This window comes from Eucyclogobius newberryi, unplaced genomic scaffold (genome assembly GCF_026437365.1).
Source record: "Eucyclogobius newberryi isolate DKJ021-1_F unplaced genomic scaffold, fEucNew1.0.hap1 SCAF_3, whole genome shotgun sequence".
NCBI classification, from domain to species: Eukaryota; Metazoa; Chordata; class Actinopteri; order Gobiiformes; family Gobiidae; genus Eucyclogobius; species Eucyclogobius newberryi.
This window is the reverse complement of record NW_027315945.1, coordinates 21,542,816-21,568,409: the sequence shown is the minus strand read 5'-3', so window position 1 is coordinate 21,568,409 and position 25,594 is coordinate 21,542,816. Positions and strand designations below refer to the sequence as shown.

General features: G+C 40.8%; 1 protein-coding gene across 1 annotated transcript in view; it reads left to right on the top strand.

Annotated features, from left to right (window-relative positions):
• znf407 (zinc finger protein 407) overlaps positions 1-25,594 on the top strand; it is a 128,927-nt gene that overhangs the window by 9,859 nt on the left and 93,474 nt on the right. Inside the window, exon 4 of the mRNA XM_072460399.1 lies at positions 2,157-2,271. Within this exon, the coding sequence (XP_072316500.1) occupies positions 2,157-2,271 (115 nt within the window). The remainder of the gene's footprint in view (positions 1-2,156; positions 2,272-25,594) is intronic.

Genomic DNA, 25,594 nt, shown 5'->3' with positions numbered 1-25,594 from the left:
ATTTGTATCTATGGTCATATTTGATTCGCTCATATTCAAATTCCAAGAGTGTGTGTGCGATGTGCAAAGCTGAAATGTGTGTCTAGTGAAATGTTGCATGAGGTTCCTCTCTCCTCTCAGGAAATGAATTAGTCATTCCCTGTCTCATCTAGGCTGTGAGGGAGCCGCATCACCCCTGTGTGGATGGCAATATTAATTTAACATGACACCACATTGATGGTCAATTTCAGTTTCACGGAGGCTGTTTAAGTAGAGTGGTGGAGTATTAATGTGATAAGATGTGAGAACTGAGGGACGTAACATCTCCCTCCTCTCTGCCATGTCTCATCCTCAGCCAGCCATCTGGACAGATCGCCTGCCCGCGCACCCCTCTCTCTCCGACTACAGGTTATGTGCGGTGCGACTGGGGGGGACCATTGTCTCGGCCAAGCTTCGTCCCTGTTGAGTCTCAGAAATGCCACGCACATTTTAAAGTGTGACATCAGGCCCTGAATAGAGATGTTTGTAGGTGTCATAGCAGGTGTTGTATGTCTTGACTTTTAGTTTGAGTAAAAGTTTTAAAGATTGTGTTTTTTAAACTTGAGTGTGAAATTATCCGTACATTTAGGTGTGAATGTAGGCAAAGTGTGGTGCTATTATCTGTTATGCCATTATATTTTGCTTATGTGGCTTTCTGACTTGTGTTGCAAGCTGTTTGTGCGGGCAGTATTCAACGGGGACATGTGAAATGAAAGGGGCTTGCTCTGCTGTTGCCCACATGTGTCTCCCCCTCCGCAACACCTTGCCCCCTGTGTTTATGGGCCTTGTTAGCACAGGCTTGCCTTTCAATCTTCGTTACTGGCTTAAAATTCGATATGTCGTACTAGCAGCTCACAGCAAGTGAACCGTGTATGAACAAATTAGTAATCTACACAAAGTGCTTAATCAAATCAGTGGCTGCCCCTGGAATAAATATTGTAGAATGTCTTGGGATATCTGCTTGGAGTGGGTGAAGGTTTCTTGAATGTTTGTGTGGATATCATAGGATGCCACTTATATGTCATACTGATGCCATCCTTCCTGTTGAAGTTTACTAAATCCATATACTGTGAGGGATTATTTGACTCTTGCTTTTGTTAATAGTTGCCTATGATTACTTCAGCCATCTACTTTTGAGAGATTAGGAATAGATTGTGAAATATCTACCATCGGTGTATATCAGCAGCAATTTAAAGAGGCACAGCAACCAATTACACACAATATTTATTGTAGACACAGATCCAAACCAGTAGATATCCAATTATTATTATATATATATTTTAAATTTAGGCACATATAAACCAAGACCAAAGTCCCATTTTGGGACCAGTTTGTCGATTTTCAAATCAAGTCTGAAAGTATTTTTTTTCCATTTTGTGAATATAATGTTGGTGCAATTTGCGTCATTCATTTTTTTTGGGGGGGGGGGGGGGGGGGGGGCTTTTTTGCTGCTACCAGGTGAATTACCCAAAGGTAACCATTTATTGTGTGCATAGCAGGAGTCCTGAGGCCCAAATACAAAGTAATATTTTATATTTTTAGGACACAGTAGATCATATAAATGACATCAATATGTACTTCATCATATTTGTAAATTTGGCTTCTTTGCAGAAAATGAAAACCAAAAACACAGACATCAGCATTTGCAGCTCTGCTCTTAAGTGACAAATAGGAAGCAGAGGTTTTACCACTCCCTCAAACGCCACGCCACCCTCAGGTCTTATTAATGACAATAATTAGGGAGGACCGTCCTGGCGAGGCCCAACCGAGTGATTAGTGCTTTAATGATGGAATGTGAGGTACTGAGCACACGCAGAATTGATTTACGTATTTGCCCTGACCTTTGAAATTCAATTTACGCATCCACAAGCAAAGTGGCCTATGAAGCAGAGTGACAAGAATAAACCGAACAAAAAGTATTATTTTCTGTGAAGACAATAAGAAAGCCAACTGCTTTTATAATTCTGAAATAATTTTGTGTGAAGCCTTACCAAAGAAACCAATCTTACGCGCTCATTTTATCTGGAACTGACTTGTAACACTCTAATGTAAAATTAAATTTCCGTCCCGCTGTTATGCAGTCGTGTTTGATAAAAATACAGTTGTAACATATGAACTCTCAACACTTTGTTCTTCAGGATCCAAGCCCTTCATGTGCAAGATCTGCAACTTTGCCACGGCTCAGCTGGGCGACGCCAGGAACCACGTGAAGCGGCACCTCGGCATGAGGGAGTACAAGTGTGACATCTGTGGGTGAGTTCAGAGCCCGACATCTTAGAAACATTTATTTTTACATCAAGTGCCTGATTTCAGACTCTGGCAAGTTGCATCTGATTTATGTAGACACTGGATGGTTTTAACAGTTTAACAATAGGAGACTCAGTGATGCTTGAAGCGTTTTTTATTTTTATAGGCTAAAAAATTCATCAGCAAAACTGTGCTGGGTCTTACTATTAAGATGTCAAAACTACATTTCTGAAATAGTGGTGGTGGAAACTAACAAGGTTTTTGAACTGTACTGAAAAGGAAAATGTACTTTCTGTATGGTGTGAGGAGTTATTTTTAGTACATTCAAAATGACTAGAAAAATGTTTGCCAAAATTTGCCAAATTCATTTCAGTTGTTTCTGTGAACCCAAAATGAGCACAATCCTTTGTCAACATCTATACATTTGAGACTTTATTGGTTCTGGAAATGTTTTTACTTAGTATATTTTTAATTTCTTTAATATGTAAACTTATTTTTATTTTTTAAAATGTTATACTTTTTTTTTATTTTTTAAATAGTATTTTGCATCTGTATCTACACATTTCCTTAAGTAACAAAATAGTGTACTTCTTCCACCACTGCTTCTAGTATGTCATTTGGCCTTGTTGTCTTGCCCAGAGCCTCCTGCTGGAGAATCTTGTGAATTGAAAGGTTTAAAAAGGCGGTGATCTTCTACACTCACAATTTTAGCAGCGCAAATAATCCTTATTGGAAGTTTAAGTAGGTAACACAAAGCTATAAATATCCAATGGAGCGTAGCCTAGAGTTTGTACGGCAGGATCTGGAACCCCCGACTTGGGCACCATATGTTGTGCTGCGCTTGCTGGGCTCCCGAGGTAGAACTCCTCTCTGGTGCTATGTTCAAATAGATGTGTTAAGCTGTTTTACATGCAATAGGGGAATACAGTAAACTGTAGGATTTCCAGTCTTCTACCATTGAGCTTCTGCGGCTCCACACGCCCCAAGATGAAGACATATGTAGTATTATTAGTTTCTCCCTCTGTAATTCTACGTAAACCGTTCAATTTAGTTCAGTCGTGGAACGATTTTTTTCCTCCAAAGCGGAGCAAAGTGAATGTGTTTATTTGCTCCCGCTGATGTACACAAACATTACAGTAGGAGCAAACAAGCTTTGGTTTAAACACAGCTTTTCTCTTAATGAGAAGAAAGACTCACAGACCCTCCAGCTAAAAGCCCCCTTTTCCCCAGTGAAGCAAATGTGTTGGTCTCTGTCCAACTGTACACACACGCAGCACTTCTCCAATATATACCTTTAAATGGGACTACTAAATACAAAGCCCAGTTTCACAAATCATGTGAAAGGAGGAGCTGTGTGCTGGTGACAAATCGTCCCGGTGTGTGCCTCAGTCCTGACTGATCACCCGGCCATCGCTCTCCGTGACTAAAGAGCAGCAAACACAAAGAAAGCCCCAGAAACAGTCATTAAGGCCAGAGCTATACATATAACCCAGTCCCTTTGCTAAACTTTTCAAGTTTGACGATGTGTCCTTAATCTGAATCTAAAGCACGTTTGTAATGGAGGGCCATGTTTCAGGTGTAATGTGATTACCTGTTTTATTTTGCATGACCTAGAAAAGTGAGATTATGGTGCGATTAAGGTGTGCGTTCTCTTGTGGTTACTAATGGCAGGGCGACATTTCACTTAACAAAAGAAAGTTTTAGCCTTGCATGTAATCACCATTTATCATAGCAATTAACTGAAGACAATGTTAGCCTGGCTTTTTATTGTTATAAAATGTAATTTTTATACATTGTTAAACACCTTTTGACTTGTACCATTTTGTTAAAAAAATTGTGTTTACTATTATTTATGTTACATGTTTTGTTTCCTCTCTGCGTGCTACCTTTGCCTTGTTAACAATACCTAACTGTGTTTTAAGCCGGCTCCTGGACTGCCCGCCTCACTTAAGCTTCATCCTGTTTCAGTTTGTCCCCCCACAGTTGATTGTTCAAGATCATATTGTTGTGGCATTTAATTAAGAAATGCAAATGCGGGGCCAGCGCAGATTAGAACCCCTGACCATGCTGCCAATCAAAGCTGAGTGTAGTGGTCAGCTCCTCGCTCATCCTCGCTAACTCTTTATAGGCTTTCTGTCTCTGCCTTTCTACCCTCTCCCACTCCCTCTGTTGTTTCAGTCCCACCTATGTCTCACTTTAAAGTAGATTGATGCATCTTAATTTGCTTATATATAAAAATCTCTTAAGGCCCCGAAACTGCAAAGAAACACAAATTGGCTGTTAGCATGCAAGATAAGATTCTTCATATTTAATTGGTTGAAAAAATCCTCCAGCATTCGAGACGGCAGGTTCTTTGCATCTCCTTCTGGCGTGATTCGTCCACAATGGGGGCCCGGGCCACTTAATGAGCATCCTCCTCGCCTCCTCAATCATGTTCGGTGGGAGATAGCCACAGATTCAGCAATTCGCGCACACACTCCCCGCTCCTCCCCAAAGATACAGTGGACATCCAGTTGCTGTTGTAGATGTTAAATTATGCATAAACACTCTAAATGTTTTGAGGCATTGGTTTAATATCTCAGCCCGGGCCCTTCGACGCATTAACACTATCATGATGTGGATTGTCCTCTTGTGAAATGGCGTTTTATGATTATGGGTCATAAGCTGGTCTTTTTGCAGTCAGGATTTTGAGCAAAACTTTACAACAATTTGTCAAAGTTTGACTGAAGTTCTCCATGGAGGATGCTGCATTGTGCACTATCACTGTACCTTTTTCTGACCAGTCGTATGAAGTGAGCTCACATAAATAACATTTGCACGCTTATTGACATAGTAAAGTAGGGCTGCATTGTTAAAAAGATTCGATTTCAAAATACATTCAAAATGTATTATTGGAGCACAATTAATAGGGCATGTCACTGCGGCGCCCACTGCTGCTGACAGACCGGTTGCCCCAACGGCACTGGCTGAAGAATGAGTCAAATGCAGATTTTCCCTTGGGGGACAATAAAGGCTAACCTTAACCTTAATCCAAAGTACTGAACATAATCAAGCAGAGCAGTAAAAATAAACACATATATATAACACTCAAACACGTCCGGGACAATTGGAATATTTGCCAGAATTTTTGTATCGTCTAAAAACTAAATGGTTAGCAGTTTTCTTTTCAACAGCAGAGTGCCTGTGAACAATCAAAATTTCCTGAGATAAATAACTGCAATCTTTGCGATTTTAATAAGTGGACCAATTCAAATTCCGATTTTGATCCGATTGCAATATAGTGTGCAACCCTAATAGTAAATTCAAATAGTTTAAATTTTTTTGACATTTCTACTCAAACTGGGTTGGAGTCCATGCTTAAAGGAGACTTATGCAAAATTGATTTTAGCCATGTTATCAAAGTTGTATTTATAAGTGTTTCATGCATATTTGAGTATGGTAATATTTATTCTACTGAATTTGAGATGCCATTAGTTCTAAAATTCACATTTTCCCCTACCCCCAATACACTCCCCCCTTAACTTGGTGTTCAGATTTCAAAATTGGTGATACACATAAGATTCAGCAGCAATCAACAGCTCATTACTGTGGACTGCAGCGTTCCATAGGTCTGCATGGTCTGACAACAGGGCGCTTTGTTTCGATGTTTATGCTTTTTATCCACTGTAAAGGGTCATCCAGAAATCAGCTTTACAGTTTTGATCCGGAAATCAGCTTTTCTTTTTATTAAGTTGTTTTACATCAATCTTGCAAAAATATTAAACAATAATCCACGCTTATATTATCTCTTATATGGCAAAAAAGCATTATATATTTCCTCAAAAGAGACAAGATTGTACACTATTTGACCAAAACAAGAATACTATTCATAAAATATATGGTGTGTCTGGTTGAATGTGGATTCAGTTATAATAGCACTACAATGATTTGCCTGGGCAATCTTTGATTGTGTCAGTTATATGATAGTTAGTATGTAGTTTTTCACTATGTGGACATTGCAAATACTGTGATCAATTTGACGCCCTTCTTAGCTTAACTCTTAAGAACACATTGTCAAAAGTTTGTCTAAAGTTCTCCGTCGGAAGCAGCATTGTGCTCGCCTTCTCGCCCTCTGCACTTGTGTCTTCTCTTCTTGACTTAGGAGGGAGTGTATATATATATATAGTCAAGGCTTCATCTTGTGTGTTGTGTATGTGATTTGACTGTTAACAGGGTTTTATGTCCCCCCTGTCTTGTGAGAATGTCGGGCCCGTTCCCAGAATAGCCCATCAGTTCCGCCCTGTGTGGCTCATCCCCTGTAATGTGCCTTAATGCTCGGGCCTGTATGAGTAGTGTGAGGCCTGCCACTGACACAGCATAGCATCATGTTAGCTCTGCTGCTTATCCAGAGAACGCCGTCACTTAACTCACTACCCTGCTATTGTCTGTCCACACCCCCGACATGATTCTCTATAATCCTCCAGCAGATTGTGGCTAGAACTTACTGAGAACTATTTTTATGTTTTTTTCTTTCTTCCCATTTAAACATTAATGGTTGTTGCAGATGAAGAGAAGGATCCCTATGAAGATGATTATAATGTCACTCTGCTGATCTTCTGCCGCCCCGAAATAATTGTACATCATCGCTTCATAACGTGTCACAGCGACACTTTGGTGGCGTGCAATTAAAACCGCAGAATATAATACACCAAATTACTGCCTGTCAGGCCTACGAACAACACACTCTGTATTTGAGTTACACTTAATCATTACGTACATTAGCGATTTTGCTAAGATCCTTCGTCCCTGCCCCCTCTGCGCGAGTGTGAGATGTGCTGCTGCTTAGAGGCTTAAGGATTGTCTGTGTAAAAATATTGTAGAAACATATTTTTAAATGTTATGAAATTCCCTCCTAGTTTTCAAAAAGGTTGTGCTATATTAAAAACAGGAAAATGTAATTAATGTGTGACTGGTAATGGAGTTAAAAAGACTAGAACTAATTCAAAGTGAAAGTAGGATGTATTATTTGTTTAAAACTTATATTGCTCATTAGTTTGATTAGATAATTTCATTGACATACAGATAATAAGTCTTTATTATTGTGATAATGACAGATGTATTCCTGTTCTGATCCTTTGCTCCGTTTCCTGTAGTTGGCCATATAAAGCAGCATATTTCTTCCCAGCAGGATAATCTTTTAATGTTTACTGGTTTGGACACTTTTACTACCTCTGCTCGGGAACACGGTCCTTGTCAGTCAGTCTAGTCCCCTTCACCAAAATAAACACGTTTCACTCTGATGCATTTAACAAAATTTAGTGTGCCATTATCGGAAATGAAATAAGTAACGCTAAAGGTCATTGTGAAAATAATGCAGAAAGGCTGGTCTGTAAAGGTTAAGTATGTGGTGGAGCGGCTCTGATGATAACGAGGATGTGGACCACTTGGAGGAGAGCTGGGTGTTTGGGCTGGACTCGGCACTCTGCGATCGCTCTTTATGACCGCGACAGCTTTACAGCCCGTTACCCCCCATAACACGATAAAGCGCAGCATAATGGATTGGATGTGTTTAGTAGCCTTGGGCTGATGTTTGTAAAATTAATGTTTTTTGCAATAGAAACACTCAGAGAAAGAAGATGGGAGAGGAAAACTGGAGGAGAGGGGAATCAATTCTAAGTCCCGTCAATATATCAATATAAATCTACCGCTATGCTGTTTTATAGTTTGTCTACGACAAATTTGTCAAACTTTATCTTCTCAAATGCTCTCGGACATCTCTCCTCTAAAGAGATGACAAGAAACGTATGACTTCATTAGTCCAGTTTGGCTTAGAGTCCTAAAACTCCGCAAAAAAGATGAGGATTCTGAACAGCAGTCACACTACTATTAAATTTGTGTATCAAATGACACTGCAGTAATACTTGAGGGAGAGTGTGTAGACCATGATAGTCTGGTGAAGAAAGCTTAGTTTTTAAATGGAGCTTCTCAACCGCTCCGAGCGCCAAAAACTAAGAGAGGAATCTTTGTCAGCATATCAGTCCTATTAGGTTTTAATAACAATCTCATATTCTTTTGTGGCTTCAGAGGAGGCCTGGGGGGTTCATAATCAAAGCATTTTCCTTTAATCACATGCAAACACAAACAAAATAAAGGGCCTATACAGGAACAGAATCGAGGCTAGGGAGCCAGCGCTGCACAACAGCTTACAACAAGATATACCACTCCCGAGAAACATGTACTAAGATAGATCTACTAAACTTCAAAAACTTTTTTTTTTTTTTTTTTACTCATTCACTTTTTGTCAGCTTAATCTCTGACGCTTTCAGCAGGTAACTTGTAAAGAGCTAGAATTATCTCAACGTCGCCAGAACAATCCATTCTATAGAGCTAATCATGTCGTATGTATAGGCGCGGCAAGGGGAGAAGTTAATGAGTGATTAACAACAGCAATTAAAAGATGAAGAGGACGGCAGATGAAATAAGGGGATGTAATTAAAATATCAGTCCTCTCATTGTCATGAGTGCGAGTGTCATCCATTGTGCACTCATTAAAAAACTGGGTGGAGGGGTGGAGGAGGAGAGCTTACATTTCCACCAGCCCAAAGTGTCGGGTAATCTCCCCATAGACGGAGAAGGGAGAGGCCGTAACTCATGTTTAAGTGTTGGGGCCGTGTCATTGCAGGTTCACAGTCATGCATTTCCGTGTTGACACCCATCGGGGCAGCGGATATTTGGCAGTCAGGAGTAATTTAACTTAATTAATGGGATGCATATTTGATGGAGGAATAAAATATCCCCGGCTCAGCAAAGTGGAAAAGGGGAAGATTTAGAGGGAGTTAAAGGTGGAGGGGAGAGTAATTTGTGCGTTGAGTTATCAGCGACTTGAGAGACGGAGAGAGAAAGAGGAGAAGGAGAGGGAAGTAAGAGATGGATGGTTGACACAGAGCGGGGCCAATGTGGAGAGGGGAATGTGCTGTCCTGCCATTGAGAGCCCATCACACTGACAAACCTTGATTTAATTAATATCAGGATTGAACCTTTACCCAGCACAAACAGACACATTACAGCAGTTTGTAAACTTGCAGTGCTGCTGCCTTCTGCCAAGGGCCGTTTTAATATTCATAAGGGGGCTTTTAAGAGGTTTTGTCGGCCGTCTCGTCTCTCTGTCGCTGCCACCTGCTTCACACACACACACCTTTTACTTCACAGACTCCAGACAAACCCATGGCCTGACGAAAAGCTGTCACACCACTCTTAATCTCCCAGGGCACTTTTTAATTGACTTCCTGTAGGTATAGATTATTTTCATGGTGAGTCTGCCACAGAGATGTTTGATACCATGGAACAGACTGGCATCTGGAATGATGTAGCTCACTGTAGCTGATGCCGCCGCCTCGATCACTGTCCCTCGCTCCTCTCCTGTCGCGCCTCTGTTTGTGTGATGGCCAGACTTATTAGGGGAGCGGGGGGCCAAGTTAAATGTAATCAGTCATTGCCATCATCATAATTGAGCTGATGTACCTGCTGGGAGTGTTGGGCAAATGTTGGCTAGGCTGCGAGAAAGGCTCTTTGTGTCTGCCTGGAGCTGTTAGGAGCATCAGGCCGGTAAGAAAGGCAGGCAGTGGCCTTCTGTTAAAAACTGGACTCTGGCCAGTTTATCCATCAAATGTCCATCTTACAACATTAATATAAATATGATATAAACAGACTTTTGTAATGTTCTCATAAAGCGGTAGAACTTGGTCACGCATGAAGGACAGGTTGTGTCAAAATAACAAATTGGTGGATTCTATATCTTACACTATAGGTTATATACACTCTACTTGTATCATCTCCTTTATAATCCATGTTATTGTTGAATAAACCAATTCTAATGAGTCAAATTCACAGTGCTCTACAGAACATTTGGAAGTAAAATTATTGGCGCTCAAAGTTGACATTTATAAAGTTATAAAATACTTTCTCAAACTGTCAGCTGCTCATGGCTTGTGTCCAGAAATATAGTTGTACAAGTGTTCCGATCGTTTGTTGTGCCAAAGCACATGTGGTGTGGCCCACACACAATCATCGCAGGACCAAAGACAGCAGCCCTTCTCCCACACAAGCCCCTCACAGAACCACACAGTCCCATTATGGCCCAACACACACGCACACAATCCCACACACAGTCATCACATGTTGTAAATGTTCTTTTTTTATTTATTTACATTATAGTGAATGGAATTAAAGGATTCTTTGGCTCAAAGGCTTTATTAGACAAGACAGTTGGCTTAAAATGGGGATGAGAGAACATGCAGCAAACTGTTACAGCCGTGATTCAAACTCGCAACGCTGTGGCCGGCTGCGCGTGGAGCCTGTATGTGTGCTGCCGCATTAACCACTCCACAAACGGGCAGCTCGCAATCAAATTCCAAAACAAATATCACAAATAGTAAAATTGTAGAGCAAGTTTCCGATTAAGAGTATTACTACTATGTTAAAAAGGGATGCAATTAATGAGCTCAAAGTATTATTGATGCTGAGAGTGTATAGAAAGATCACTATAGTTCGCCAGATCACCATTAAGTAGGTCCTCAAAAAGAAGAGCGGCTGCTTGCTGCAGCTAAAGGGGCTCAGAATAATTAAACAAAAATAAACAAATAAACACAGACGGACACAGTGCCAACACAGTCTCTACTAGGGTTACAAAATTCCACACATTTTCAAAGTTGGAACATTTCCATAGGTCATTCAGCGAAAATATCTGCTCAACATATTGTTGTTTTTGACATTTTATTGTTTTAAAGTCCATATTTCCTGTGCTCAAATAATTTATTGGATTTTTTGTAAATTGTCTGGGAATTTTCCACCCCTGTGCTACCCTTGTCCCAACGCTGTCCAACAGGGTCCATCGTGTCTATCGCTGTCGCATACAGATGTATACACTTTGATTCTCTCCATGAATATTGTTTTGTGACACAATGGTTCAGTGTTAAAAGCTAGAAAGAGGAATGTTCAAAGTTGTTTTTTTCCTATACATGGATGTAGATATGTATTTATATATCTATACCAATACATATACATAGTTTGGATGGACTGAGTGTATTTTTCCCCTGCAGTCTATCTTTGGGTCAGAGTAATCAGATGTAATATGATACAATCTCAATGATTTTCAGATTTATGAAGTGATATTGACCATTTTCTAAGGGAGATAGATAATAGGCTGTGATAAATGGCTGACATTAGTGATGAAATTACATCAAGCTTAATAGGCTATTGTCTTAACACACCTAGCCGATTCCCCTCTCGCCCGCTGCCCGTTTAATTGATTAATTGCTGACATGGATGGATGAGGACTTGTGGGCTCTGAATCGGTGGCTGATTGCTAGTCAACCATAAACAGTAGCAGCCACACCGGGCCCTCAAGGGCTATATTCATGCTCCCCAACCTCATGGTGATTCCTTAGCCGGCTCTGTCAAGAGGAAAAATATTCGTCCATAAAACTGCTGGTATCACTGAGCTGACATATAACGTGCTCTGTCATTCCCTCTCTTTCTTGTTCTGCAGCTCCTTTAGCTTTGCGACGTTCAGCACACCCGTCGGGCCCAGAAATCACCCTGCCTCCTTTTGCATGTATAGCTACAATCCCTCAGTTAGGCCCAGGCCTCTCAGTGTTAAATATGAGCGAATAATGGTGGAGTGAGTGATGCTGCACATGTCCTTGACTGGGATCCTCTGTGTGCTGTAGCCACTGCTCACTCTCTGCAGCCCCACGGGACGCGTAAACCTCCACAGAACCACTCCCAAGGCTTTGCAGTGCCATCTCTGGATGTATGCAGAGCTGCACAATGGTCTACTGCTCTCTCTGTTTATGAACGAGTGGCGAGCAGTATTAATGTTTGCACAACAGTGTGTTTAATGAGAGAGGAGCTGTGTCCACTTTATGTGTTTGCATTTCAGATGTGCTGCAACAAAGTTATAAAAATGCTTCACTGTATATCACATTACTTTATAGATTAATGTTTTCCAGGAGCAGTGCGGGTTGGGTTCAGTGGAGGAAGAGGTTGTGGCCAGACTCGGTTGCTGCTGCCACTAAAATCTCCTCATCAGCACGCTGGCCACTAAATGGTTGCAAATCTTTTGACAAGGGCATCTGGGGCTAAAATGTGAGCATAGTAGGATGAAGGGTAGTTTGCTGCCCTCCAGTCAGACATCCACAAGTGTCAGATCTTTAGGAAAGAGGAGCGGACATGTAGCCAAAAAGGACGGGACCCCATTGTCAGCTGTGCTTTATTTGTTAACTCTTAAAGCTGCACCGCGTTAACCCTTCAGCCGCTGAGCCCTCGCAGCCGCCCGTAAAAACGCTGACACATTTTAGTACCCTCAGGAGAAGGAGTTGAGCGCGATGAGGAGAAGTGTGCATGTGAAGAGGAAGAATTTATTAATTTATTCTGTTTATTCAGCAAAACAAACATGGGTCATGCTGCAGCTCTGATACCTCGGTGTCTATTACAGTTAAATTTCAAATTAAGGGTTCACTCTGCCCACTTTTATGGTCATTTCAAAGCCTGCTCGCTGCCTTAATTTGCCCCACAGCAGAATTTGATTACTTGGACTTTTATTAGATTCTAAGCTTCAAGAAGAACCATATACTAATATGTTACTTTGACTTTATGTTATAGCTCGAACAAACAGATGCATGTTACCATCCAGTGGTGTTTTTACTGACCAGTAGATGGCGCCACACAACTTGTTAGAAAACCCACAGTCATTTGTAAATATGACTGGCCGGTGTGTGGTACCTTTGACTATATCCTATGATTGAAAAGTAGCAGTGCTTTTATTTGTTGCTACTTTATTATATGAGTGTTTTTAATTTATAAATTAAATTCCTATTGAAAAACTTAGTTTTGAACTCGATGTTCTTGGTCAATAGCACTCGTAGATATAATTAAGAAGAATTCTTTATAAGTTTCAATTGTAAATTTAATTTATTTGTACAAATACAGTGGCCTTGATTATTTGTTAACGGATTTAATGTCCAAAAAAATAAAATATATCCATTTGCTCTGTGGTGGTGGACTTGCACAGTGGGTGTTTTTACACTTTTAAATGAGCCGAGTTGGAGGCAGGGCTTGTGCTGGGCTTGTGTTGGGCTTGTGTTGGGCTTGTGCTGGGCTTGTGCTGGGCTTGTGCTGGGATTGTGCTGGGCTGACTGTGAGAGGGCTGTCCCTGCCGGTACTGCTTTAACTAGGACAAGGCTCTCTATCGTAGCGGACCTCAGGGGCCGATCAGCAGGTCTCAGGAGAGGCCCCGCTCTCCGTGGCACCAGGCCTGTCACAAGGGGCTGAGTCTGGTGTGGGGCGGCCGGCTGCGATGGGAATGTGGCGAGGAGGCTGCAGGGGCTGACATGCCGAGAGGGCAATTACAGCAAGGACAAAGACTACCCAGTGATAAGTCCCCACAGCAGCCTAATGAAGAGCAGGTTAGCCTGTTAAGAGGAGCCGGGGAGCCGGCATGGCCTGGGTGTGTGTTTATTTGCATGTGTTTTTCGGTTTAACCTACCCGAGGAGGATACATTTTCTGAGGTCATGTTGCTACCACGCTCGCTAACCTCTCTGACTGATGCTCTCCTAAGCTGCTGTGTTAACCCTCATAGAGCAAAAGCAAACAACAGCATAAAACTGGAGGCCAGTGTGTCTATAGGGATTTGCTTTGCTGCTTTGTACGGTGTGAAAAAAAAAAACATTAATGTAATGAAATCCTTTCTACATTTTGTTTTAAAAACAAATTCAAAATTAGTTTTTTCCTCTTCTACAAACTGAAGCATTTTAATCCAGTCTCGAAACATTCAGTACATTATAGGTGTATTATACATTTAGAACAAAGTGTGGATCAGTCGTGGCAAAAGAGGAGCTGAAGAAAACAAAGAAAGAAATTGAAACAATATTGTTAAATTGTTTTCAGTGAAAAATTGTGCTTTTCTCTTTTGACCACATTTGCATACATCACCGGGTGTGATTAGATTGTGTTATCAGGAGCACTTCCACTTCTTGCGCTTTTTACTCTTTCTTCTCTTCTAACCTCTTTGTTTTTATTTATATATTTTGGGGGCGGGGAAGAGAGATGGTTTGTACCTGATACTGCTGTGTTGGCACAGCCGTCTGGGATCTGATAAGAAGCCTCTGGAGCGGCGCTTATTCAAATCAGTGCATGTTCACATTGAATAGGTGCAGGTAAAGGCAATAAGATACAATGCGATAACCTTTGTGGAGGGAGAGAGAAGAGTTTCTCAGTCCTGCTACACCACATCAGCCATTCCACTACAGTAATTGATTTGCCTTATCCTAAAAGAAAAAAGTTTAAACGTTATCTTGAGTGAAACTGGGAGACTTTTTTTTTTTACTGTTTATAAAACGGCAATAATTTTATTGTTTAACTTGTTTAAAATTCGCTTTGTAAATTGATTATCCCTCAGGCTCCTCATTTAGTTGTTTTGCTTTTGCACTTGTAGAAGGCTCTCTAAACAAGTGTTTGTTTGGATTTATCAGTTCCATATATTTCTTAAAGTTATTTTTAAATTTTACAAAAATAATTCCGTTTTTAGACATCACCTTCTTTAAAACTGACTTGATAAAACTGGTTTGGTGTGTATCTGTGTCTGCTCAAACATAAACATCATATTAAATCAATTAAATGTATGCATTTAGATCATATTGAAGCCTGTGCAGCGACGGGAGCGAGGCTTAGAGCTTAATTGCAGAGCGCGGGGTGGTGTGCCGGAGTCTCGAGGGCTGGGACTCTAACATATGTTGCATGCACTCGGCCCAGGACTCCGCAGCAGCCATAGTTAAAACATGGTGGTGAAGCGCATCCTCCAGGGTCTCAGTGTTAATGTGTTTGGCTTGTTCTGAACTCTCACTACATCCCTGCCTTTAACAGCACTGTTGTAAAACCACACTCGTTTTTTAATGATACAAATTGGAATAGATATTACAAAATTATTACAAACATTATTTTGTAAACAATTCATATATTTTTAGAAAACCCATATTTTTGTATTTAAAAGGGAAGGAGTTGGGCAGTGAATGGATGACACTGCTTTATTTATTCATTTATGAACCTTTATTTAATCAGTTAAGAACTCAATTATGAATCAGTTCTATTCTACATTTTATTTTCATGTGTGCAGCCCCTTTCACTTTGCAACCAAACGCCACTAATCTACTGTAATGTATTAGTCAGCCTTCACTTGTATATGAGAGCGCAATTATTGTAAAAAGTTTCCACGCCATGCTGAGGTGACAAAGGGGATATGAGCGAGGAGCAGCCCGACACGTTTGACGGCTGCTCGCTGATGCTGATAGGCCAAACGGTGGTGGGAACCCGCCACTTTTAATCATGCGTCGCCTGATGCCTTTCATAAGAGCATGCAGCGACTCTGACAACTCTAATAAGGAGAGGTGACAGAGAAAGTTTTGGAGTTAGCGGCAAAACAGAGGGGGAAGGTCTGCTTGTTTTTATGAGTGAGATTTTTTTTTCCTTTGGTTTTGGTCTTCGTATACAAGAGGAATTTCACAATCGGAGACAGTATTTGTGCTGAAAGAATGTCAACATTAATAAAAGGCTTAGGGGACAAGGTCACCCGGGTTTGTGTACCGCGGAGCACCCCCAGTCTGTTTGTGACTCTGAGATGGGGAAAGATGCTAAGATGTCTATTGTGCATAAGGTAACTGACCATAGAGTTTGCCTTGACAGTGTTCTCCTCACAATCTAATTTATGATTTCTCAGCTCATTTCTTTTCTCACTCAAAGACAATTTCAGGTCCGTGCGAAAAAGCAGAAAGGAATGATGCTTTGAGGATATAATTAAAGATCTCGTTCAAAGAACAACTTTTTGCATATTTGAATTATTACTGTCGTTAAAAACCACACAAAATATGGAAATATGATTGCCGGAAGCACATAAATCAATGATCAGCAAGGCCTCAGAGCCCAATAAATATGGGGAGTTAAATACTTTAAAATGCAAATCACATCTTAGAATTTGCATATGGGTGAATTTAAAGGAAGTGTGCTTCTTTAAGACCCTCTGAGGTAGAACAGATCGGAGCTGGGAGGGGGCAGACCCAGACAGGCAGCCAGTATTCTTTTGTTTCACTTTGTCATTGGTCAAGTTGTCTGATCGCTCCAAATGATAGAGCTGAAGTGGGCTGACAGAGACAGCCGCGTCTCTTTTGTGGATCCAAAAAGTGCCTTAAGTGATCTGAATAATTAGGAGTTAATTATTCTTCATCCATCTAAATCAGAAAAGGGACAGATATGGGAATGGAATTTATAATTTTAGCCCAACGTCCTGTCTCGTACTAATGTGGTAAACTAAAGTGACTGTGAATAATACCTACTGACCTTCGAGTAATTACGCCTCGCCTGGCAATTTACTTGGTGTTGCTAATTGAGGGTATTGATTCAGTGAGATTCATATTAAAAATACATATGTTTTATGGCCAGGCTTTTTTTCTCCTGGTTGGGTTTAATGTATTATTAATCCTTATTATTTTATTTTTTTGAGCAATAATTAGCAGACAGGATGTGCTGCACCGGAGGGCTGCTGGCTTCTTTATCTAATTCCAAACACATGTAGTTTATATTGGTCCAAGCCTTTTGCTGAAGCTAAATTTGTTTTTGTTATTGTTGGACTATACATTTTAAGAAACAGAAGAATTAAATATTTTTGATGATTATAAAGAAAAAGAAAAACCAAACCCTGAGGTCATACATTTTATTGGTGCATAGCAGTAGATGAATATCAGCCTTAGTTTGGTATAACATCATGTGTTGCCCACCCCCCACTCACACATTTAAAGACACTCCGGTGGCGGCACAGCTGGATCAATGGACAGATGTCTCGTTGTGCATTAACACTTAGGTTAGAGTGTTAGGTTAAAAACCTGTCCAGCTCCTCCCTGCCAAGAGACAAGGAGGAGAGAAAAATCAATGTCCCATGTGGAGTCAGGAGGTGTTGGTTCTGAAGGCATCCCTTTACCAAATGTACATGTGTGTGTGTGCGCTGGTTTATGGTGGGGGTGGTCTGCTCTGTCACTGCTGAGAGTTTGCATGTGTGAATGCCCTTCCTGTGGCGCCTGTAGGTATTGACCAGTGCTGAGGACAGAGATACTTCTCCACTTCCACTTAAGCCTCTAATATTTTAAGCCTTTTCGACCCAGCACAGCTCACACTGGCAGCTCATAGCCTCATAATAACCCAGATAGGAATAGATGGTGGTGGATTTAGGCACTTACCCCTGCTAAAACTGATAAACTTATTTGTCTTTCCCGAGCAGCGGCCTTTCTGTTGTTTAAGGAGACACTTAAAAGAATCTCCAGAATTAGGATAATGTGACTGTTGTGTGTGTGGTCAGGCAGACTCAGCTGAACGGACAAGCTGCTTTAGCTATTTTATTAGCTTTCTGTTTAAGGGGCCATACATGTTTTGACGGAGTCCAACGCTCTTTATTTTATTTCTGTCATGGCGATTAGAGTGCCAGGGAACACCCGCTCTGTGGCTGCCCCCTCCCCACAGCCGCGCGTGTGTGTGACAGAGACTGTGTTAAGTATGCCCGCTCTAAATGAGATGGACCAAAGTGTGATGGCCTCGCTGCTTCTCGGGCTGCAGCCTACATGGACGGCAAGACGCAAATTTCTGCTGAAAGACTCAATGGATGCCGTGAAATTGTATTTGCTGTACAGCTAATGGCGAAGGACTGGTTTTGCAAAAATGTTCCTTTGAGCAAAATATGTCATTTGGCTCTAATGCACCCTGACCATGCTTTCTCTGCCACGCAAAGACTATTATGTTTGTGTTGAAACATATTTATACTGAGGCATTTTCATGGAGATAGTTTTGTTTTCATAATGTAATTGTTACTGCTAGAAGAGGTGGACAATCTATCGGAATTTAGATGATATTTTCAATGTTGTTTTGAAGATATGCAAAATTTGAAAATCAAGAAAAGCGATTTGAGTATATTTTGAGGAAAAACACCATGATTTAACAATTATTCACCTTCACTGAGACCATGTCCGGACAACAGTGAAATCTTTAACTTTTTTATTCTCATTGTCTTAGCGTGTTACTACGTTTGAATAAATTCTTCACATTTTGATATATTTTTTGGACAATAAATTTGATTTAAAAATACCGTACGATAATATTTTTTTTAGTTCTTATGATTGTATTATGTCATGAATAATCACTATCTCCTTAATCGTTGAGTATATTGTTTATACTAAAAAAAGCAACAACAAAAAAAATTATTTAAAAAAAGTTTCGAGTAAGTTAGTATTTTTTCAGATTTTTCATATTCATCTGGTAATTAAACCTCAACTCATACGTTTAAAGATTATTTGAGCACATTTCTTTTGGATTGACATAATATCCTATGATATCCTATCGCAAAAATCGAGATATTCATTTTAGCCTTATCGTTCAACTCTAATTGCTAGATTTTAATCCCTGAGAAAAGAACCAGGTCAAGTGCCAGGAAAGCGACTCCTGAAAAAGGTAAAATCTAAACTTCATCTTTTTCTTTTTTACCGCACCTTCCGACATTCCCACAGCACAGCCCTTTTGGCATCACGCGGCCGTCTCTTCCTCCCCCTTCTTCACCCCCGCGCGTGTCTGCAACTACAAAGGGACGTGGCGGGTCCGAGCAGTGCCGCGGGTGCTGCCGGGTGCTGGTGGTAATTAGGCGTCACAACACTTAAGAGCGGGTGTCTTGCTGCCGCCCAATGCCTTCTGACGTGACGGAGGGACGCAAGACTTATTCTAGTGCACGGGTTCTTCTGCTCTGTTGGTCAACTGTCCTCTTCAGGGCCCATCAGGCTAAACAGCATTGCATCAGCCTCAACGATCACGCACACACACACGCACATGACGCACACACACACACACACACATACACACATACACACACACACACACACCGCAGGCAGTGTGTTGCACAGGGAGATATCAAAGCCCTCAGGGGGTGGGTAAAGGGCTATGGGATACTATGGGATTTGTGTGTGTGTGTGTGTGTGTGTGCGCGTGTGTGGCAAAAGGGGTGTTAGTCAATACTCAGACCTCTGCATCACTAACTGTACAGGCAATATGATCGATAAGAAGTGAAGGCACATATATTTTACTAATTACGGGAATAATTAAAAGGGTCTGTTGTGATTAAAATGGAATCAGTGGGTGGTCAATTTTCAGGTAAGTGGATTCAGGCACAGTGGACTAATTCTGTTATGGCCTCTTGCCTCCCTTGTCATAAAATCATTTGAGAAAACAGCATTAGTTTAAGTGAAGTTTTCTCTTTCCATTTGAATAACTTTGCGGTGATGCACATAAAGCTGGTGCTTACAATGTATGATGTCAAATCCCAAAGACTTTTGTTGTTCAAGACCTGATCATTTGTCTTTTGAAGATTTATTACAATATACTACCAATTATGTTATGATATTTAATGTAACTATTTCTCAACTCAAAATGAGATCAATTCAAATTTTGTTTAAAATAGTCGTGTTCTCATCTTCTGCATTGTTGTCCCCCCATTTTAAATGTTTTGTTATCTAGGGACATTCTATATTCTATCTTATAAATTAACCCTTAAGTTGAGTATTTTTTTAGTGGCCACGGTAAAATGTTTGATAGATTATTAAAGCTGCGTTTACTTTAATGTTGACAGAAATGTGCTGTAGCTGTGAATCTGAAGTTTGTGTATCGTGCAGAACAGGGACTGCAAAAGGAAAGCTGCTTTTATGTCCTGAAGCCACATTCATGTCCACTAAAGACTCAAGTTTATACACAGGTAGGCAGTTTGGGGACTATTTCTGTTGGAAGATGGGGCAAAATTAAAAAAAAAAAAGGACGACGAAAGGAATCAAAGGATGTTCCCTTTTTAATAATGTAACAAATATTCTAATTTCTAAAAATAAAACCTCCTCTTCATCCTTCCTGCTAATCTGAGCGGTAATTTATTCCAACCCAAGGCCAAATTAGTATGCTAGCCAAGGGCATAGTGGTTATGACAAGACCAAGTTCTTTCAAAAAACGTAGACGCTGAGAAAAGTGAAGGTTCAGTAGCAACTTGTAGCATTACTTGACTTTATCATTATTATTTTTTTAATTGAACTTTGATAGATTTGACTATATCTACACATTTTATTCCTGAATAAGACTCCATTGTTTCAAAATAATTAATCAGCATAAAAACTTAGACAAAAGGCCTATTGAGAGCTAGAAAAATACAGTGTTGTGGTTGGGTCGGCTCACTCCAGCCATTCTTATGATTAATTGCACCAAAACTGTAAGTTTCCATATTCAGTTGCATTTATTAGCATAAGGTTGCTTTTGTGTCCACGTGGATATATATTGATGTCATTTTATGATAAGCAATTGAGCAATAGGACTTTGTTGCAACCATCAAACAGACACTTCATTATGGGAGCGGTGATAACAAATACATTGTGTTGGATAATGATGGCAGTAGTTCATATTGTTCATTATACGTCTGGGTGTCACACTGCTCGGCAAATTTATATGCATGTGTGTGTGTCTTTGTTTTTGTCATTTTACAACATCATGTTTCAGCAAATTAACGTCTGAACCATTGGGAAGAAAAATATACCATCATTTGGCATCGATGACAAACTATATATTTTGGATAATGATTGCTTCTATTGGTTTGTGCATTTGCAAATGTGAGGTAATGAATTTCCTTTGTGGGCTATGAAAGCAAACAGAGATATTATGTCACTTTGCTTGAATAGGCCTAGTGTTTTCATTATTTACTGTCACTTTATGATAAACTGTATCTGTAAAGTAGAAATAAATATCCTTTATAAAATGGGCACACTGACTTGACTCCAAGTGCTGCATAAATATTTCCATAGATCGCACTCCTGCAGAAGTGGGTGGTGTGATGTGGAGACTGACTGCTCACGGCCTCCAGCGCCTTGGCTTTTTCAGACTCTGGGCCCGTAAAAGGTTTTGGGGCACTGGACTGAGTCGATGTCTGCCACACACGTGTCATGGCTCTCCTCCCTGATGTGCCCTGCAGTTAAGCAATCAACAGTATTATTGCTTAGAAATGTATATATTTAAATTATGAAACAATGACAGTTTCGCTTGATTTATGGTGCAAGGCAAGGTTTAATTAATTGAAAAATGCATATTACCCTGTGACTTAATTATTAGCTAATTAATCATAGAGTACTTGTTCAGTGTTCCCCCTCCTGTTTCCACTCTTTTCGGGCATATTTCTCTGTGTCTGACACTTGAATTTCCTCTCAGGGTCATTTTTATGTGAGGTCATGCTTTTTCTTCCCGAGTAGTTGCTGAGATGGAGAACATGCGTTCTCTACGGTTAAATGCTACAAACTTTAATGGAAATATACCCAAGTATGCCACTTTTTTGCTACTTTAGTTACAAATATTCTGAAACTGGGATGTTTGTAATAATTGCATTAAATTCAAATGTATCCACATCCCTAGATCACACTATACCAGTTTTTCTAGCTAAAAGTTGATGGGAAGTTGATACAATAGTTTTCACCTGTAATATTGCAAGTAAACATGTCAGTATTTCAGCTGTCATGGAACACGGGAGTCTGAATGATAGTGTTTTTGTCCATCATTTATTTTTATGGAACAAGTTCAGGTTGACCGGAAAATCAAGGATTTCTGTTCTGACCAGAAAGCTGCAGTTAGTAAATGATAGGGAATGGACACTTTGGTTGTGAGCTTCCATAAAAGAGAAGGTGTGGCACTCACTTCAGGCGGCCTGCCAAAACACCTTTCCCTTAGCAGCCGTCCATTGCTGTGTGGCCCCTGTGTGTCTGTGCCCGCCCGGTAATGGTAAGCGTTTTAAACTATTAGAGGTGCTGTGAAAAAGGCCCGTCTTGAGTGCAGAGCTGTCAGTCTGCAATGAGCCAATTGGGGGTGGGGGGCTGTCACGGCTGTCACTCAAGTGGAGGATGAGAACTGTTTGGCCCTAATGGATTCCTCCAGGCGGACGGCTTACACGCTGTCTCGAAGTAAAATCAATGCGTTGTCATGAGCGAGTGAGGCATCATCAAACGGCCAGGTGGACGCAGAGGCAAGGAAGGAAGGGAGGTCTGCCTGCCCAGGTAGTTATGTCTATATCTAGTGAAATGTGTCTGTGTGTGTGTGTGTGTGTGCACCGTTTGGAAGAGAGAGAAGAGACAGACAGATGCTCAGCTTGGCTTTACACGCCCAATGGGGCCTCCGTTATGATTGTAAGCATGAAAGAGGGCTCTGACCTCTATCATCTCTGTTGCTTTTATTTTCCGGTTCTCTTGAAATCGGACACAGATCCACACAGACATACCAGCACACATTCAGGGAACTAAATGTGAAGCTTGTAGGAAGGGGCATAGTGCCTTGACAAAAATCAAACACCATCTCGTAGGCAGAATCACTTTTCATAGTGCACTTTCTATCACATGATTCAAGGTTTTGACTAGCACCTGCGGAGACTGTGACAAAAGGGCTGGGAGGGCAAACATGTGGTGACAGAATATCACATCTGCACATCCTTCATGCATAACATTAACACAAGCAAATGAAACAGCCTGGAAACTGTGGCTGTAAAAACTATAGTTATATATGCAGTATACATGATGTTTAAAAAGGACACATCCAGACAGCTATTAGCAGAGTGAGCTAATAGCCACACTGTTCTGAGTCTCTGAGCTTCTCCATTGGTGGACACAGGCCTCCAGGAGTGTGATACCCTCTGGCCCCAGCCATGGTTCCTGAGAGAGGCCCCGAGTGTGTGATTGACAGCTGGAGCTGGAGGAGATTGTTCAAAGCTGGTGGTGCTGATGCAGAGCAGGGATGGTGGTGTACGACTTCCTCACTTGGCCTCGCTGCCTGTGCTCAGTCAGCCTCCAAATGCTCCTGTCAGTCTGCTTCCCTCTGGGTACGCTTTAGTCTGCTCTACAGCGCACAGGAATGCTCTTTTCTTTTGATACAGCCTCTATGGTAATAATGTACAAGTTTTGTTGTATGTCTTATATATTTGGAGACATCTTGGACTCACTATAAAGAAATCAATAAAAACAAATGTAATTCTTGATTGCATTTTATCTGTTCCACGGAGACCAGGCTTTTGGATTTTTAACTCTTAAGAACTTCATATTCAAGAGACTTTGAATGTCTAGTCTTAACCTTTGCAAGATGAGGCCATGATATGACTTAGCTTATAATGTGATTTCGCCATTTCTGAAATATTCTGGAAATATTGTATGTATTTGGTTTATCATTAACATTCATATTTCCCTCACCTTGAGCAATTATTCTTCTGTGCCTGTTCATTAAGCAATCAGTAATAGCTTGTTCCACAAGCATAGCACAACGTCGTTGTTTGTAATTATGAATTCTCCTAAACAAACTTTAAAATATAATTCAAGTCAACATTGCCAAGTGTAGTCAAGATATTCTCAGCCTTTGGAAACAAGATTTATTTTTTTCTTTATTGCTGAACACATGAAAGAGTTGGTGTTGATTAAGGAGCCCTTTTAAGCCGTGAAAGCTCTAAATTTGCTGTGTCCTTAGTAAGATGAAAAGGAGTCCAAGTTCGCTGGAGTTGTTTCTTACCTTAACTCTTCCAATGGGAGCTGCTCTGGGAGGACGCCTCAGAGAGCAAGAAACTCCAAGCCCGTACTCCTTATGCAAATGTCTCTGTGTTTTACTTGTAATTATGCCCCGGCATCCTCCTTCCTCTCCTCTCATTCTCCTCTATTCTTCACTAATGGCGCCCTCCCTTTTGCTCTTATTGCTGATGAAATGCTTTCCTGCTTACTCCATCATCATCACCATTTTCAAACAGCAACATCTCTCAGACCTTCCTCTGTTCAACAAAGACTTTTTGATTATTTCCATCTTTTATAAGAGTAGTTGTTCCAGGATGAAACAAAATAAAAATGTTACTTACTTTATTGGTGCAGGGTGAATTGAAACAACATGTGCTTAATCGATGCTCTGCACTGTAATGTCACAAGCCAAAGTGTTTTGTGGTGACGTTTGTCCCCCTTCTCCTTCTAGCATGTCACTTCTCCTCCATCTCCACTTTGCCATTGCCCATATTTATTTTATCTCACTAATGTGGGTCACCCCTGTATGGCGGCCATCAGCGATGCATGGTCAAATAACTGTCTGAAAACTACCTTTGGCATGATTTATGGGCCGCTGTGACGCGGAGCTCTCAGAAGGACCGCCATTGTCCTGCTACAGCTCTCAACTCTCGACGTAGGGGCGCTTTGTCTGCGCTGAGGCAAACCAGACCCCCGTCTTTAAAAAGAATCAAATTATTTCATCATGTTGGAAATGAAAAGGCTGTAATTACTCCTAATTAGAGTCTGACTTTTTTCTTTCTCCTTTCTTTCTCTTCTTCTCCTCCTTATGCCTCTCTCCTTTCTCACAGTTTCAGAGGTGAATTCTTTTGCGGAGGGTTTGCTATTGCTCTCAATCAGAGCTGTTATGGGTGGAGAGAAGGAAACAATTTTCAGTTCAGTTTGAATTTGATTACTATAGGCTTTTGACAGCTCTTCTGGCTTTAATATTCAGTATGAGGAGAGTTCTGAAGTGGTGTGATGACACTGTAATGTTTGCTTTGAAGACATACCTTAATGGGTCTTTGGCTCATGAAACATCAAGACTTTGTGGAGCAAATGAAAATGAGAAGCTAAGCACCACGTTTTGAAGCACACATGATGCCATGTTGGAATGTCTACTTTGTTGCACGGTTTATGTGATTCTGCTGTCGTGTTTGGTTCCCTTCTAATAATACCATCTATGCTGGAGAGCACCAGCCTAATAGTTTCCTATCACGGAAAATAATTTTCTTCCCACCAACCCTTTACACGTATCTTTACCACACAAGTCTTGTCGTTTTAGTCGGCTTAACAATTTGTTAAGCAAATCCTCTCACCATTTATCTATCAGTGTGTATGTCTGGAGAAACTCTGTGTCAGTATTTAGAAGAAGTGGGGGAGTGCAAAGAGAAGCAAATATTTTTTCTGGCTCGTAACAGCACAGGGAAAACACACTCCTGATGCTGATATGTATTAGAAGTGAGTCGGGCAAATATTAGCATTGCTTTACAGTGGCAGAGGAGTGGTATATAGAGAATGATGTGTGTGGTGGGAGGGGCTTTTGGCCTGCTGCATTTTGTAAAGAGCTGCCACTAAAATATGTTTCGTTCCAAACAAGTTTGTGTAATCCCTCATTTGTCCAGGAGTGTTCCTTTGTAGAAAAAGCTTCACTTGTTGTCATCTGGACACTGTTTTTTGAAAAACAAGATTT